The 18,643-nt window shown below is 36.6% G+C and overlaps 1 protein-coding gene across 2 annotated transcripts in view; it reads left to right on the top strand.

Moving 5' to 3' along the window:
* LOC127455956 (tetraspanin-5-like) overlaps positions 1 to 16,859 on the top strand; it is a 30,991-nt gene extending 14,132 nt beyond the window's left edge. Inside the window, exons 2-10 of one of the 2 annotated variants that reach the window (XM_051724173.1) lie at positions 3,465 to 3,515; positions 3,783 to 3,929; positions 5,133 to 5,303; positions 6,253 to 6,378; positions 9,045 to 9,092; positions 10,444 to 10,560; positions 10,673 to 10,734; positions 14,652 to 14,694; positions 15,318 to 16,859. In XM_051724173.1, coding sequence (XP_051580133.1) covers positions 3,465 to 3,515; positions 3,783 to 3,929; positions 5,133 to 5,303; positions 6,253 to 6,378; positions 9,045 to 9,092; positions 10,444 to 10,560; positions 10,673 to 10,734; positions 14,652 to 14,664 — 735 coding nt within the window. In that variant the 3' untranslated portion in view covers positions 14,665 to 14,694; positions 15,318 to 16,859. The remainder of the gene's footprint in view (positions 1 to 3,464; positions 3,516 to 3,782; positions 3,930 to 5,132; positions 5,304 to 6,252; positions 6,379 to 9,044; positions 9,093 to 10,443; positions 10,561 to 10,672; positions 10,735 to 14,651; positions 14,695 to 15,317) is intronic. The other variant, XM_051724183.1, reaches the window with a different exon arrangement.
* Positions 16,860 to 18,643: the final 1,784 nt, after the last annotated feature.

Below are 18,643 nucleotides of genomic sequence, written 5' to 3'. Positions count from 1 at the left end.
AGGGAACTATGCGCAGGTTCTGGCGTACGGACGGTTTTATAAATCTGACTTTTGTGCTTATGCACACTTTTAGGAAAAAATCTAAGCAGAGTTTTATACATGAGACCCCTGGTTAGTTAAAAGAATAACAGTGGTCCAATTATTAGGAGCTGGTTTGGATTTAAAACATCAGAGCAGCAAAACAGCTGCATGCTGTTTGACTAACAGGCGGCTTGTGTGTGTGTGTGTGTGTGTGTGTGTGTGTGCTCCGACAATGCTCGCGCCTAAATTATCAAATACATTTCGAAATTCAGCCAAAATCTGATTTGTATCGAAATGTATGACTTGTAAGTTTAAATGTAACCTAATAGACATGCCGCTGTCTAGTGTATCCTTAATATTAATCAAACAACAATAACAAGAAAATGACAAAACCACTCACTGCTCTTGGCTGGATAACTATACTAGTATAGCATTATTCATACAGGGAAGACCAGAAGTGATTTTATGTCAAGATCATTCTGAATGTTTAAATGAATACTTGATACTGTTAATTTTTTTAAAAAGCTGTTAAAAAGCACCGTTTTATTAATTTGTATTTTTGTTTTTTGTTCTAAAGTGTTTTTTTTTGTTTTGTTTTTTACTACTCTTGAATAATTACTTGAGAACTTAATTATTTTATAATTAACAAATTAGTTAGTGTTAGGTTATTATTTGTTGTGATATTTAAGCTGGTATCAAAAATCATCACATTTTACTAAAAACTACAGAAATTTTGGTATTGTGATAAATGTATATATTGTTTATGGTAGATCTGGCTGCAATAACATGATGGAAAAGTAAATCTTACTCCATAGAAGTGTGAGCACCCCTGCTGTAAATGATGGTGATGGATGCTTTCCTTTATTTGACTACTGTGCGTACATGTAACGTAAAATAACCTCCCTGCAGGATGTATTAAACTTCGTGCTGCTGCTGCAACCCCGACCGCAAAGCCTTCATAGCCCGAAAAGGCTTCTGCCCCAAAACAAAGTGCGATGCAAGCTTCATTTACCACCTCACATGTGGCTTTGACTTACAACTGAACTTTTCGCTGTCTTCGTAGAAGACATATATATTGTGTATCGCCATTCAGCTTAAAAATACAGAGATATGATTTTTGGTCCATATCGCCCAGCCCTAACAGGAATAGAGAATACGCTGCTTATATAGTGCATTGTATTGTTTTCTTGCAATAAGCCGCTTAATGGTGTCCATGTTAATGTAGACTGCGTGCCCAATTATTAGGCAAATTGTATTCCTCAGGATACATTTTATTGTTGAACAAACATAATGCTCTCAGTCAGTCCAAAATGTTATTGAACCTCAAACCTGAATGTTTAACAAAGAAAAATTGAGTTTTGTCTTTCTCAGGGGAATATAAGAGAAGTGTGCACAATTATTAGGCAACTAAATTACAAAAATAATTTATCTCAACTCAATTGTTTATTCTCAATTTTTAGAGTAGGTGCAATAAATAAGTAACACAAAATGACAATTAAATAACATTTTTGGCCTTTCAAAAATATTCTGTGACCAATATAGCCACCCTTCTTTTCAATAACTGCCATGAGCCTTCCATCCATGGAGTCTGTCAGTTTCTTGATCTGTTCACGATGAACTTACGCTGAAGCGGCAGCCACAGCCTCCCAAATGCTGTCCAAAGAGGTGTATTGTCTTCCCTCACTGTAAATCTCACGTTTAAGAAGGGCCCACAAGTTCTCAGTAGGATTTAAATCAGGTGAGGAATGGGGCCAAGTTATTATTTGGGCATCTTTGAGGCCCTTGCTGGCTAGCCAAGCAGTGGAGTACTTGGATGCATGTGATGGAGCATTGTCCTGCATAAAGATCATGGCCTTCTTGAATGCTGAGGACTTCTTCCTGTACCACTGCTTGAAGAAAGTACTTTCCAGAAACTGGCAGTAAGTTTGAGAGTTGAGTTTCAGTCTATCTTTGACTCAAAAAGGTCCATCTACCTCATCCTTAATGATAGCAGCCCATACCATTACCCCTCCTCCACCTTGATAGCACTTGACTTGAAGTGATGCCCTGTGTCCATTAGTGATCCAGCCATGGGCCCATCCATCTGGTCCATCAAGAGTCACTCTCATTTCATCTGTCCATAAAACCTTTGAAAAATCTGTCTTCATGTATTTCTTTGCCCAATCTTGATGCTTCAAGTTGTGAATATATTCAGTGGCGGTCGTGTTTCAGCCTCTTTGACCTTGGCCATGTCTCTGAGCACTTGGCACCTTGTACTTCTGGACACTCCAGGTAAGTTGCAGTTCTGGAATATGGTAGCATTGGAGGATAATGGGTTCCTGGTAGCTTCACGTTTAATTCTTCTCAAGTCTTTTGCAGTTAATTTGCGCCTTTTCTTCTCCATGTGTTTTTTGCGCCCCAGTTGACTATTCGCAACAAAATGTTTGATTGTCTGGTGGTCATGCCTCATTAGTTTAGCTATTCCAAGAGTGTTGCATCCATCTGAAAGGCATTTTACAATATTTGACTTTTCAGTGTCAGTTAAATCTATTTTTTGGCCTAGGTAATGAAGCTACCTAATAATTATGCACACCTTGATATAAGGTGTCAGTCACTTTCGGCACACCCACCAAGATCAGAATACTCACTTGCCTAATAATTGGGCATGCAGTGTAGTCACTGTAAGGGTAAACATTTTGGCTTGTGTTAGCTTTTCACACACTGAAACCAAGTGTTTTTATGAACCCAAGCCAAGAAACAGAAAATGTTCACACTCCTTGACACATACTGTTTTAAACATTATATCTACTTGTATGCACACTATACGCATACTCATACATAAAACATATAGACCGTTGCTTACCATATTCAGTGTGACGGTCAAGCCTGTTTTTGAGAGCACATATCATGCCAATAAGTGGCTTAATACACGGCAGTTAGTCCTAAATCATTCTTTACTGTCAATAAACCTGAGGGGTACTTGTTTTTATGTGAGTATGGAAAGCAAAGCTTCGCACTGTGGTTTAGCTGGTCATTTTCAGTTTTTGGTTTGTCAACCCTTGTTACGAAAAAAAAAAAACAATCAACAATATCTGTGTTTTTAAAGGAATCTTGTAAGTGAACGAATCATTCACTTACATTGTTTCGTTTGTGAATGTGTTTTTAACTAATCTGTTGAATCAAAGATTCAGTGACTCGCTCATTACACTAATTTGGCCCCACCTACTGCCGTTTGTAATATTTCTTGAATTAAGGCTAATCTACAGAAATAGTTACTGAACGCATCAGTGAAATAATTTATGTAAAACTTCCAAGACTTGTTGGTTAACGTTAACACTTTAAAGTCTTAACAATAGGAACAGCTTTAGACTTGCATGCTTTCTTAAAAAAATGTGTGTATATAAAATCTAATCAACTGAATAGAGAGTGAATTTTACATATTGCAATATCTTTCTTTTTTATAGTTGCTGGGGGTGGCTTTCCTTGGAATTGGATTATGGGCATGGAGTGAAAAGGTGAGGAAAAACAAGATTAAATATGAATTATGTATCTTACTATGAAAGGCCTAACTTTATTTTCAGTCAGTATATGTAAGTGAAGTTGAGATCTCATTATGTTCTTTTTATAGCTATGACACGACTTGGGTACAGTGATGTTTTGTCATCTACAGAAAGATGTGAAATATCACATACATTAAATATCTCTTGCTCAGAGTGAAGCTGTTTTCTCAAAATGTACACACACATACACTTTATCTAGTTATCTTTCTTTCTGTCCCTCAGGGAGTCCTCTCGAACATCTCCTCTATCACAGATCTGGGTGGATTTGACCCAGTGTGGTTGTTTTTGGTAGTGGGAGGGGTGATGTTCATTCTGGGATTTGCCGGCTGTATCGGGGCCCTGAGAGAGAACAGCTTCCTGCTCAAATTTGTAAGTTTTAAAGGCATTGAAGTAAGAGAGTGCTACATATCAAGAATAGGAACCTTTTTGAGATGATGTTCACAGAGTAGGCATTGGGCCTGAAATCTAGTGAGGTTTCCACACGTTTAAAGCCAGCTTGCAGGACAAAAGAGCATGTCATATTTCTTATTGGTGTAGACTCATGGTTGAGGATCTGGGCTGAAAGCACATAAGTTGAATGTTTCCAATTATAAGTGTCTGCTAAATGGTCAACCGTACTTCCATGATTATATTCAAATTCTGTTCCAATAACCTATTCTGTTAATTATTGTTCAAATATGATGTGCCATGTTTCACTAAATGTTTTCACGGCCAATAATAATGTGTTTTTTTTTTTTTTTTTTTTTGTGAGCCAATTACCTGAGCCTTAAAGGGATAGTTCACCCCAAAATGAAAATTCTCTCATCATTTACTCACCCTCATGCCATCTCAGATTTGTATGACTTTCTTTCTTCTGCTGAACACAAGCAAAGATTTTTAGAAGAATTTCTCAGCTCTGTAGGTCCATACAATGCAAGTTAATGGTGACCAGACCTTTGAAGCTCCAAAAATTGCATAAAGGCCACATAAAAGGAATCTGTAAGACTCCGATGGTTAAATCTATGTCTTAAGAAGCGATATGATAGGTGTGGGTGAGAAACAGATCAATATTTAAGTCCTTAAATATTCTATATATATATATATATATAATAGTTTTTTTCAGAGCCATGAAAATGTATTTTAGTTTGGTTTCAGTTTTCCAATTATGTTGATTTTTTTTTTTTTTACATTTTAGTTTTCATTTTCATTCTCGTTTTAGTTTGCGATAATAACAGAGATATTCTTCTAAAAATCTTCATTTGTGTTCAGCAGAAGAAAGTCATATACATCTGGGATGGCATGAGGGTGAGTAAATAATGAGAGAATTGTAATTTTTTGAATGTCAACTGGACCATGCAAACCAGACAAAACCTGACCCCTTGGCTTTAGCAAATCATCTCACATTGTGTTGATCATTAACACAGTCAGTTCAGAAAAATAATGCAAAGCAACAGAACATAACACAGGAAACCTGTCACCGATTGCACAGCACAATGCGAGTTGTCCAAATAACATATTTTCAGTTACAGAAACCAACCATTAAAAAGTCCCATAATGACTGTAATAAAGTCTATTTGTCTTTCTCTTCTCCAGTTTTCTGTGTTTCTGGGGATCATCTTCTTCCTGGAGCTGACTGCTGGGGTCCTGGCCTTTGTCTTTAAAGACTGGATTAAAGATCAGCTCAACTTTTTCATCAACAACAACATACGAGCGTATAGAGATGACATTGATTTGCAGAACCTCATTGACTTCACTCAGGAATATGTAAGACTTGTGGCCAGAGCTCATGTCATACATATTACATAGAGACTTGTCATAAATATAAAAAGTGAACTAGATTTTTACACTTTCTTGAGAAAATGTGAGTGGCTCAAGGTGACCAGCAGTGCTTTGAAAGTTATATTTCTGTAGGATTAAGTGCCTCAACTAAGGAAAGACTAGAAAATGCTGACAGCGGGAAAGGGTGTCAACAAGATGAAAGAGAAATGAATGTGTGTAGGTCTGTGTATACAGGAGTTAAAGAAAATATCTGTTTATCTCCGCCACGTCACCAAAGAAGAGCACACAGCCAGTTCCCATAGCAACACGGTCCACTGCTTGATGGCTCTTTATCCAGTTTCCTCTCTCTTTAATGAGATTCATGTCTATTTAGATTTATTTGCTGTAAGTTGCCAAACTTGGTTCTTAGGTTAAAAATAGCACCCATAGTATCAAAATATTAATATCCTTTGACAAAAACATTGTACTGCCATTTAAAGAGTTACTACACTGACTTTGCATGTCAAACAGCAGCTTATATCTTTTTATTCCAGCCCTATGTTCTGTACTGCAGTTGGCAGATCTGTTTTCAGCATATGACTTTTCCTCAGGAGTGATTTAATTAGATATCAGAGTTAGGCCGATGCAGTCATGTTATTTCCTTGCTGACCTTGCACGATAAGGATGACAGACACAGCAAATCACTGCATGTCAACATCAAATGCTAATATAATGGGAAAACATGGAGGACTGAGGCTTTCTTTCAGGAATGGTTCATTTTTGCTGCAGATGATACAGTCTTATGTTTTACTGCTCTTGTCGAACTTCCAGAATGTTGTGTATTATTCCAAATGATTGCAATTGTATCTCAATTATTTTATAAAAGCATGTATCAAGACTAAAAATTTGCAATTGCATACATTTTTGTTATTCCATTCTTGTTTTTTTTTGACAGTGGGAGTGCTGTGGGGCATTTGGAGCAGACGACTGGAACCTTAACATCTACTTTAATTGCACAGACAGCAACCCCAGCCGAGAAAAATGTGGTGTGCCCTTCTCCTGTTGCACTAAAGACCCAGCGGTAAGAGAATTGGCAACTTTCTGTGATGTGTAACACTTTTTTTTTTCTAAAAGTTTCAATTGAAACTTTTTATTAAAAATGTTGCTGTTGAGATTTTATTAGATATTCTTTATATTTGCTGTCTCACCTCAAAATATTTACAGCAAAAAAAAAAACAAAAAAAATCTAAGTTCAAATAAAATGTAATCATTTGAAAAAAAAAAAAAAAAAAAAACCAGTTCTGTAACTTTTAGAACTCAAAACATAGTATCTTGTTCAAAAAGACCGTTTATTGCAATAAATGGCTGCAAAAATGGCTCATTCCAAACTTATGCAAATTTCTAACATCCGGCCAGAAGAGCTAATGATAAGAGGAAAAATTCTGTCATACTTTATACTGTTCCTAAAGCTGAGTGTATCACCTGCTACTCTGCAAGGTTTGTACAGGGTTCCCACACTTTTTTTACCAGTTAATTTCCATGATATTTTCATGACTTTTACATTATTTCTCCAGTCATTCGTATTACAGGAATAATATTTTGCAATCATGAAGAGCATTTTCTATCTAATAAAATATTTTAGAGAAGATCATAACTACAAAAATGTATAATCACTACAGAAATTTCCATTACTTTTCAAGATATGACTCATTTTCCAGGCCTAGAAATCCATATTTTAAAATTCCCAGATATTTCCAGGTTTCCTGTGACCATAGGAACCCCAGCTGTAATGCAGATTTTGCGCAGAGGCTGTTATTGAAGGATAGGGCAGCTTAAACTACAATATACAGCACCCGAAAGCAAACCCGTATGTGAGCTCAGTACAGTACTGTTTCTTATTTGACATATGAAGAGGCCATTTACATAGTTGTCTAAAAGGCACAGCAACAAAAAACAGCCTGTTTAATTCTAAGGATCTGAGAAAGGGTCATGAAAAACAACAGTATTACTGTTTTGGTAATACATGACAAAGACTGAAAAGCACCGACAAAAGAAGAGTTTAAAACAGGATTTGGCCAACGTGCAAAGACTAAAAATAACATTTCACAGACAATAAACGAGCACTAGTAGCCCCTTTCCACCGACATGGTTCGGGTGCGGGTTCCTGGCCCGGTGCAAATTCTCAAACTGTGCCGCGCATTTCCACCACAGAAAAGGCTGTTCCGGGGCCAAAAACCTGGTTTGACACCGGTCCCAAAAGCTTGCTGGTCTCGTCACCATGGTAAAGTTTTCCCAAACAACAACAGTAGCTGCTGTCTGCAGTAAGGAGTACTTCTTCACTCTATAACAACAATAAAAAACCCACAAAATTCTCAGACATCAAAATCGTTCAGGTAACACGGTGAAACGAGTGCTCTACTTGCGATATGGTATTTACAAAGATCCGAGATAAACTAGAGAGTTCGCAAAGGAAAAAAATACTCTATGAGAATGAAAATACAGCACAAAATGATGTACGCCGCCTTCAATCGGACAGTTGACCAAATCATAAACAAATTGAAAAACACTTAAGGGAGTACAAGGACCATAAGGACATAAGCAAAAGCGACTGTGGACGGAGCAACAATGTTTTGGACTCAGACACCGACCAGACTGCTAACTAACCGGGGCATTGAATTCAGCTAGTCACGCTCGTGATGAGCAGTGAATCGCCAGTGTCCTCTGCAGCTGATCTCAATAAGTTGTTATATTTGCCAACTTTGTTAGCTTTTCTTACACTGTTGTCATCTTATTTCGTGCATTTTGTTCTGTAAGGGGATTTTTGACCAGCTACTCGCTAAGTTTGGAAGATCGCAGCTATCTGTTTAGTAAAACGGTGGGACTCTCAATCAATAATATTATATGCCATGGCAAAAAATCCAAATACAACCATCTGCTACACCAATGTTAATAATGATTCCACTGTAACAGTTTACAGAACTTAGCAAGTTAAGCCATAGTTCATACAAAATAATGTAATTACCTGTCGTCTTTAGCGAAGATGTTGTCTCTAACAATCATGTTGAACAATGTAATAACGATGGATTGCATTAATTTGTGTGTTTAAATATGTCCTCAAAAATAAGAGTAAAAACTGTATAAAAACAATGTGACACGCCATGTTTGTTTATGTTTGAGGTAGTCACGTGAAACTACCACTTAGACAGTAACCCGTTACGTCACCGTTTAGCTCTCAGGACAGTGGAAAAGCACGGCAGGGTTACGATAGGCTCCAGACTGCCCCTGGAACCAGTGGAGCGCAGGCTCGGCACAAGAACCATTGCAATTTCGGTGGAAAAGGGCTATTAGAGGACAACATCTAAGGCAGAAATGGAGTAACATTTAATGACATTTAACACTTAAATTATGGGCCCTTCAACAGAAAAAGAAGGTTGTTCATTTGCAATACATTATATTTAGGAAGGTGAATATAAAATAGTGAAAAACTGATATAAAATGTTTGTTCATTTCTGGGATTGATTTCAAAAATGAAAACTATTTAAGGTTTGAGGATTTGAAGGAGAAAAGAACATCATGTTACTAGTTTGTAAGGAGGAAGGCTTATAAACATGATGGGCTCACACTCTTAGAGTCTTATCTCTTCACTCCACTAACACTGGAATTCTTCTTGGCTGTCAACATTTTTCCTTTAAGATTAAATGTTCCTGATGTCTTTCATTAATTCCACACAAATGACCTGCTTTCCAGGAGGATGTTATTAACACACAGTGTGGATATGACGTTCGGGCAAAATCGGTGAGTCACTCCTCTCATTATTTTTCATCCCTGTCATCAGTTTGAAAAGGTAGAATTAAAGGAATAGTTCACCCAAAAATGAAAATTCTTTCATTATTTACTCACCCTCATGTGAGTAAATGGTCATACCATACCCAGATGTGTATGACTTTCTTTCTTCTCCAGAACACAAACAAAGACTTTTAGAAGAATATCTCATCTCTGTAGGTCAATACAATGCTCAAAAAGCATATAAAGGCAGCATAAAATTAATCCATACAACTCCAGTGGTTAAATCCATATCTTCAGAAGTGATATGATAGGTGTGGGCGAGAAACAGATCAATATGAAGATATGGATTTAATCACTGGAGGATGAGTGTGCTTTCTCCACAAATTTCCAATATTTTTAATCCAAATATCAAATAAAGCAAGTTTAGGCACACCTCATTTTTTTCCACATTTTAGAATAACAGTAAAGTCATTAAAACTATGAAATAAAACAAATTATGTAATTCTCTTAAAATATTTTTCATTTTAAATTTTAATTTAAATGTGAGTTTTGTTAAAGGACAATTCGGCTTCAATGCAAATTAAGCTCAATCGACAACATTTGTGGCATAATGTTGATACCACAAAAAAAATAATTTCGACTCGTCCCTCTTTTTCTTTAAAAAAAGCAAAAATCGAGGTTACAGTGAGGCACTTACAATGAAAGTGAATGTGGCCAATCTTTGGAGGGTTTAAAGGCAGAAATATGAAGTTTATAATTTTACGTTAATTATTCTGTTAAAACTCATGTATTATTTGAGCTGTAATGTTGTTTAAATCGTCATGTCTACAGTCTTTTGGGTTTGTTGACATTACATCTTCATGGCAACAAAGTTGTAAAATTGGATATAACTTTACACAGCAAAGGTTACAAAGCGTTACTAAATTTTATCACACTAAAATCATGTTAACACACATTGTTTACAACTTGTTGCTATACTTTTGAAACAGTGAGTATTTTAATGTTTACAGATTGGCCCCATTGTAAGTACCTCACTGTAACCCAGATTTGTTTTTTGTTTTTTTAAGAAAAAGAGGGGCAAGTCAAAATACATTTTTGTGGTAATCAATATTATGCCACAAAAGCTGTCGATTGAGCTTAACTTGTATTGAACCTGTAATATTCCTTTAATAAATTCCTATAAATATGCACAATTTATATTTGTCTACAAAACTCATTTCAAGTTTTTAGACTGAAGAGTCTTTTAGATCATGAGAAACATACATTCAGTCACATGCGTACAGTATATATGTGGCATAGGTACATATGTGGAAAGAGGACAAAATATCTATACTGATATCAAACATTTGTTCCTCATTAGGATGCAGAGCAAAAGACTTACATTCATGTCAAAGGATGTGTGCCGCAGTTTGAGAAATGGCTTCAGGACAACCTGACAGTAGTGGCTGGAATCTTCATAGGAGTCGCACTACTGCAGGTGAAAAGTTGTTGCTGACTGTACATGCTGCTGTATTTATACTTTGGTTCTTTATGCTTCTCTCTCTCCTTTTTTTACATTTTATGTTTTTAAATATTTTTATTCTTCACAGATATTTGGAATATGCCTTGCACAAAATTTAGTCAGCGATATTGAAGCAGTGAGAGCCAGCTGGTAAGAACACACACAACATGCATTTATTCAAAGACTTTCTGAAACATTTGCATGTTGCAGCAGCACGTCTCTGTCACTTCAGTGCTTTAAAAACAGTGCAGTATCCTGTTAACCTCTTTATTAACAATGCACAAGCTTTAATATGGTTAATGACTTCTACTTGTGTTTTCAAAGCCTCGAAACATCTTTAGCTCAGTCTAAGCATTGAGAAGTGCCACCATGTGGACAAAACAGGAAACAGAAAATGCTGACATGTGATCAAAGCTACTGTTCATGTTTGTAAACTTCTAGACAGATCATTTAGGTCCCATATTTTACATGATTTGTTTTATCTACATAGTGTCTGAATATACTGATATTAAACTTAAAGGCATAGCTAACTTAAAAATGAAAATTCTGCCATCATTTACTCACCCTCATATTGTTCCAAACCTAAATGATTTTCTTTCTTCCATTGAACATAAAAAGAGATGTTAGGCAGAATGTGATGGACTGACAGCCTCAGTCACTATTCAGTTTCATTTTATGGAGAAAAAGAGCGTTGTGAACATTCTTTAAAAAATAAATTGTGCGTTCCACGGAAAGAAAATGACAACAGATTTTTAATTTCTGGGCAAACTAACTCTCAAATAACATGAGATTAAAGAAACGGTTCACCTAAAAATGAAAATTCTGTCATTATTTTCTCACTCTAATGTCACCCCAAACCCTTATGTCTTCCATGGAAACAAATTGGAATACAGTTCAATTACTTTGAAGACAGAGTAAACAATGACAAGATTTTCATTTTTGGGGAACTTTCCATTTAAACATAATCTTGCACGTTTAATATTAGAGCCTAGAGTTATTCTCATTTCACAGTAAAGTAAAAGATTTCATGTGAGATTACAATATTTTCTGGGGTAATTTCTCACAACACAACACCCCTCCAACCACACTGCACCGTCCTCATTATTCCACACTGTCAGAATCATGCCAACTCACCTCAAGACTTCACTTCTCCCCCATGCCTTCATCAGGGTGCTGCCGCCCTCTTATGTCGTCTGCCGCCCCCTGTCCCACTCCAGTAAGAAAGCCTTGGCGTACTCCTGAGGGAGGCGCATGGGCACGCGCTCTCCTGCTGGGTGTAACATTATCCCGGCTTGTGTTATCTCTGGTCTGAAGTGTTTCCTTCTAGATAAACACCAGTCTGTTTCCTCGTTTACAGGCTACTGAGAATGTTCTGTTAGTGTATGTCTTCCTCCCATGACAATGATCATTCATCAAAGGTCAAGGCAATCTCTAACATCGAAACAAGTCACTTTAACACATTTAATCTTCTTCATATTGCACATGGATGCATTAGTGAAGTCTAGTTTTTAATAATACCACCACATCTGTATCTGATCAAAGGATCATCTGAAAATTACACAACCAGTGTACCAATTTAATATATTCTACAAGTAACTGTATATTTAAAACATAATTTTTAATAAGGAAATATTTTGTTTTATGAAAGAGTTTATAAAAAAAATTAATAAAGGAATTTTAGATATTTTTAAATATATTCTATTGCTAACAAGTTGTTAAAAAAAGGACTAAAACTACTACAAATCCAAATACTACTATCCAAATTGGACAACTGTTATTTAATAGCTTGTTGGCAATTTCCATTTTTCAAACACAATAACTTCAGAATTCTCATTTGAGTTATGACTAATTTATGTTGCAGAACAAAATGTGTCTCTTCAAATAATGTTAACTACAGACCTTATTTTACTCATAAATCGAAAAGCACTACTCTTAAAAAAAAAAAAAAAAGAATTGGAAATTCCTGGGGGAACCTATGGGGAATTAGCCTTCCAGGTTAATTTAATTTAGTTAGTTAGTTAGTTAGTGTAACGGGTAAAGGTGGGCAAGGAGAAGGTGGGAACCGGCTGAGCAGTCAACGTGAGTTTTAATACCATAAATGATCTTAAATCAACGTAAACACAAACACATAGACACACACACAGCGGCCGCGTGTCTCTCTCTCTCTCGAACTGGTGCTCCCGGCTCGTTTTTATCCCCCTCCCAACTGATTACGACAATTCAGCGCCGGGCGTGCGTCATCACGGCCCGGCCACGCTCTCCTCCGCGACCCGATTCAGGCCAGGGAGACCTCCGACATGATGTACTCCCCTCCCCTCCCCTCCCTTCCTGGAGGGGAGGTGTTGCCCTTCCCGCCTCTCTGGAGTCTTGGGAGAGACGAGGGGAGGGAGAGGGGAGAGGGAAAGAGCAAGGGGGAGAGACAGAGAGAGAGAGAGAGAAAAAGTGGTTCGCCAGTCCCCAGACACACTGTCACCTGGTCCTTGGCCAGATGAGCAGCGGTCCTCCGTGACGCCGGGCGATGGCACTGGACATCGCCTCCTGGCGGACGACATCCGGCGGCTCCGCCTCCCGGCAGACGTCAGCGGCCCCTCCGCCTCCTGGCGGCCAGCAGCGAGCTCCTCCACCCCTGGCAGCGGCTCCTCCGCTCCAGGCGGCCGGTAGAAAGCTCCTCTGTCCCATGGCAGACGGCAGCGGCTTCTCTGCCTCTTGGCAAACTGCTCCAGCACCACCGTACCATACCTCCTCGGTGTCGCGACCCTCTAACAGCGGCAAGGGCTTTCCAACAGCACGTCTCTCCTCCTTCCCGGGGTTTCGGCACCAGTGTAACGGGTAAAGGTGGGCAAGGAGGAGGCGGGAACCGGCTGAGCAGTCAACATAAGTTTTAATATCATAAATTAACTTAAATCAACGTAAACACGTACACACACAGCGGCCGCATGTGACTCTCTCTCTCTCGAACTGGCACTCCCGGCTCATTTTTATCCCCCTCCCAGCTGATTATGACAATTCAGCGCCAGGTGTGCATCATCACGGCCCAGCCACGCCCTCCTCCTCATCACAGTTAGCTTGACAGGTTGGCCTACAAATTGATATCACGACAGAAAAGTGTTTAGTTTAACAAAATTAACTAAACTTAGTTAGTCTTCCGTGTTGGCCTAAACATTTTCGTCATGACTAAATAGTGTTTAGCTTAGTTCATTTAGTTAAGCTTAGTTAGTTAGTTAATTAGTTAGTTAGTCTTCCGGGTTGGCCTAAAAATTGCATTCATGACTGAATAGTTTTAGCTTAGTTCATTTAGTTAACCTTCGTTAGTTTTCACACAGTTGCATTAATTCGTTATTTAGTCACATTTTCACATGGTTGCATTTGGTCTCGTAACCTCACAATTCCAGAAAATTCCAGTCCCACAGAGATCTTCTACTGAATGGAGAGTGCAATATATGTGAATGTGTCCCCATTTCATGATCTTTGTCATTTTAGCCCCAACCTTTTGCTCCTTGAGATTCTCTCTTCCTCTTCAAGCCCCGTTTAGCTCCTCGGCCTGTGCAGTGCAGTGCTGTATCAACACCCATTCTTCATTATATATATCCTTGATATACCAGCTAGCCTAGCTACAAATCTTCCATCAGTCCTGTTCTATCCTCTTGGAAACCATTCAATCACACTGTAGATTTCAATGATGATTTATCTAATGCAAGGTCCCATTTGTCAAGTTGGCATGAATAAACAACCCTACATTTCCTTTATTAGAAAATGTTATGGAGTAATGGCCATCCAACTCCTGTGAGCAGGCCCGGACAGAATCTGGGTACTTCACATTTTATGCACTGGTTTTGAGGGAAAACTGTGAAATAAATGTAAACATGGTATCATTTGTAAAATGGAGCTGAAAGTACTGCAATCTAATTGTTAGCCAAAAGCATAATCAAATTAACCAAATATTTTATCAATTCAATGTGTATATGTAGAACTTCTGTCTGGGCCTGCCTATGAGGCTTGGATGATTTCACTTCTGATTTATAGCCTCATTAATATTTATAATTTCCTTTTCTCATTCTCTAATGCAGTTTGTTCACATGAAGTGGCAGCTATTCGTTCAGACATTCACAGGTAATTCAAACTCTTTCATCCTCTTCCATAACATAGAATACTCTGAATTACAACCAAACTATAAGTACAGTGGCCCTAAAAGCATTTGGACACTTAAGGCACACTTAAAATTTCTGAATGTTATTGCATTATATAATAATATGAAACCAAATGGCATCTGCAAAGAAATGTTGCTAGACCTTTCCTCAGAAATAACATTTCTTTACTTTTCTGAGCCATTTTTACAATTTAAGATTTTTAGTGGATATATGAAGTGTCCTAGCAAAGTAACCTTGTCTGCTGTAGTTCATCACATTAACTATAGACATTTTACACTAAAGTTTGGCAACCACAAAGTATTATAATACATTTTTCTTAATTTTCAGCAATATATCTATTGTTTTAAAAAATTGTGGTTTTGCTATTTTTCTTTAAGCTTAAACATGGTTTGATATTTTGTTCTATAATTCACAAACATTCAGTCATTTTAAGTCTGACTAAATTGGCCAAATATTTGTTATTTGTTCGATTTAATTTTCTTAAAGTGTCAACCCTTTTGAGAACTTCTGTGTAACTAATCGCCTTTGCTCATATCACAAACCTTTCTAGTATATCAATAAACATTGCATTTTCTGTGTAAACAGGTCTATGCCAGCATGACACAACTAGCAACTGATGATTTCAAGATGCCAAGTGCACTGGGTTGTGTGTGTGCAGATTTGACCACACTATTACCTTGTACCTGTATCTGTAAATACTGCTTCTTTTCTAGAGTCTTTTATGTGTCAAAATGTGTAATACATGTGAGAAAATGTTTGTGTCCATGCTGTTGAAGTGAGAAAGAATGTGAAGGGGTGTGTGTGTGTGTGTGTGTGTGTGTGTGTATTTGAGGGTCAGTGGGGGAGTTTCTTTTTCATTGTCAAACTATGTCCCGCAATGTTATTTTTTGTTTATCTTGATAACATTGGTTAATACGTGCACTTAAGTAGCATTATATTAGATTTCTTTTCTTTTAAAGCACTGGGGTAACAATATAATTTTGAAGCAAATCTTGGTCCAATTGATGGAAGAGATCATAATATTAGGCAATGCAGCTTGTGTTCTTTAATGCTATTAAACCAGTGGCAGACTGGCCATTGGGAGAACAGGGACTTTTCCTGGTGGGCCGGCCACGTTATGCAGAATGCACCACAAAACGGCACCGCGATATGCGGAAGGGGCCAGCGATATGCAGAAAAGGACAGCAACCCCTAACAACTTTTGGGACAGTTTCTATGTAAATTCCCAGGCCGAATTTTCTTCCCAGTCCGCCCCTGTATTAAACAGTCAAAGTATTTTAAAATTCATTTTTGTTATGTTTTTATGAAATGGCATCCTTGCACTAATGAAATCCTGGTAACACTTTACAGTGTGGTTCCATAGTTAACATGAACTAACAACAAACAATACTTTTACAGCATTAATCTTAGTTCTTTGTTCTACATATACAACTTTTGATTTTAAAAAATGTATTACTATATGTTTTCATTTGTGAACTACCAATTAACAATTGTATTTTTTATTAACAAACATTAACAAAGATTAATAAATGCTGTGAAAAATATATTGTTCGTTGTTAGTTCATGATACCTAATGCATTGACTAATGTTTACGAATAGAACCTTATTGTAAAGTGTTACCGAAATCCTTTGAAATTTTCTTATTACATGTTTATCTTTCACAAACTATTTCTGATCAAAGAGAAAAATGTAACATAACAGTATTTTTCTGTAACGGTTGTTAGTTTTAAATGCAGGTTTTTTGCAGGTTGCTGTAAATATCTGAGTGTTGTTTCTGGCACTTTTACAATCCCAAAACAGCTGGATGGTATGTCACTCTGTAATGCACTGCATAACACTCTTGTAATTGAACATCACTAAAACACCTTTTAACATGCATCTTTGTCTCTCTCTCTTTTCTCTCAAGGTCATACTGGTGTAATTTTTACTATTACAATCAGTTTTCAAATGTTTTAATTACTCTACAACCATGTTAATGCTTACAATGAGAGAGGATAGACATGTTTTTTGAAGTCTGAACCTGTTCTCTGCTGCCTGTTATTTAAGCACCAGTTCATGCTACTTGATGCTCCAGCAGTAAGGACAAAATTTCTCAATAAATGATTTCTCCACATTGTAGTGGGTAAAATTTCTGTTCAGTGCTCTGATTGTTGGATACAGTGACCATAAAAAGTGTTTGGACACTCAAGTCACACTCACAAATGTATGGATGTGATTTCATTAGATCAAAATATCAAAACAGTTTATCTTAATTCTATATTATATATCTACTATTATTATGTATATTTATTATTTAAAATCTAACAAATTTGTTTTGCTGAAAAGTCTTTCTTTACACTTTATAAGGTTCCATTAGTAAATGCATTATGTATTGTGAATAAACAATGAACAATACATTTTTATAACACTTATTAATCTTGGTTAATGTTAGTTTATAAAAATACTATTGTTCATTGTTAGTTCATGTAAGTTCATAATGCATTAACTAATGTTAACACAAACATTTTTAAAATTAAAAGTTGTATATGTTGAAATTAACATCAGCCAAGATTAATAAATGCATGTCCATTCAAGTGAATGGGTGCCAAAAATCACATAAATCAGCATAAAAGTAATCCATATGACTCCAGTGGTTTAATACAGAAGTGATATGATAAATGTGGGTGAGAAACAGATCAATATTAAAGTCCATTTTTACTATAAATTATCCTCCCTGCTCAGTCAATCTCCACTTTAACTTTCACTTTTACATTGTTCTTGTGTTTTTGGTGATTCACATTCTTCATGCAGGGAGAAGAATTTCTAGCAAAAAATTGACTTAAATATTCTGTTTAAGTTTGTTTCTCACCCACACCTGTCATATCGCTACTGAATGTATGGATTTAACCACTGGAGTCTTATGGCTTACTTTTATATTTCTTATATGTGATTTTTGGAGCATCAAAAATTTGGTCACCATTTAGTTGCATTGTATGGACCTACAGAGCTGAGATATTCTTCTAAGAATCTTCATTTGTGTTCAGCAGAAGAAAGAAAGTCTTTAACATCTGGGATGACATGAGGGTGAGTAAATAATTGTTTTCATTTTTGGGTGAACTATCCCTTTAATAACTAATATAAACAATGAACAACAGTATTTTGATAAACATGAACTAAGATTAATAAATGCTGTAAAGAATTATTGTTCATTGTTAATTCATGATACATAATGCATTTGCTAAAGTAAAAAGTATTACCAAAACATTTACACATCTTTTCATTCATAGACATTTAATAGACTATTTCCACCCTGATGTGAACATGCCTTAAAGCTATTTAACTTAAATACAGTGTTGTGTAAATTACTCAAAATAAGTAATCCACTACAAATTTCTAATTACTTCTCTACAAATGTAATCATATTACTTTACCGATTACTTCTAAAAAAAAGTAATCACATTACTAATTATTTTACTTTTATGTTACTTTCTAAATTACTTTTCCTAGAAACATTTTTGGTGTTCCGCTCAAATTTAAAATATCTATATTTCCTTATTCACTGTCGCACACCCTTCAGCTGTCCCAGAAACACTAACGGACATAAATATGAATTCATATTTTTAAATGTATTATACATATTACTTTAGCGCAAGTTATGTACTTAAAAGTAATTAACTGAAAGTCAGTTACTGTAATCTGATTACAAGAAAATAAACTGTAATGCTTTACACTGTTTTGACTAAAAAAGTAAAAAATTAGATGGCTCAGCATGTAAAGACGCTGACTTCCACACCTGGAGTCGCAAGTTCACTGACTCCAGTCAGGCTTCCTAAGAAACTAATTGGCCCGGTTGTTAGGGTGGGTGGAGTCACACTGGGTTAACCTCCTCGTGGTTGCTATAATGTGGTTCTCGCTCTCGGTGGGGCACGTGG

Source organism: Myxocyprinus asiaticus, chromosome 2 (genome assembly GCF_019703515.2).
Source record: "Myxocyprinus asiaticus isolate MX2 ecotype Aquarium Trade chromosome 2, UBuf_Myxa_2, whole genome shotgun sequence".
Taxonomy (NCBI): domain Eukaryota; kingdom Metazoa; phylum Chordata; class Actinopteri; order Cypriniformes; family Catostomidae; genus Myxocyprinus; species Myxocyprinus asiaticus.
This window is presented reverse-complemented; position numbering and strand designations above follow the sequence as displayed.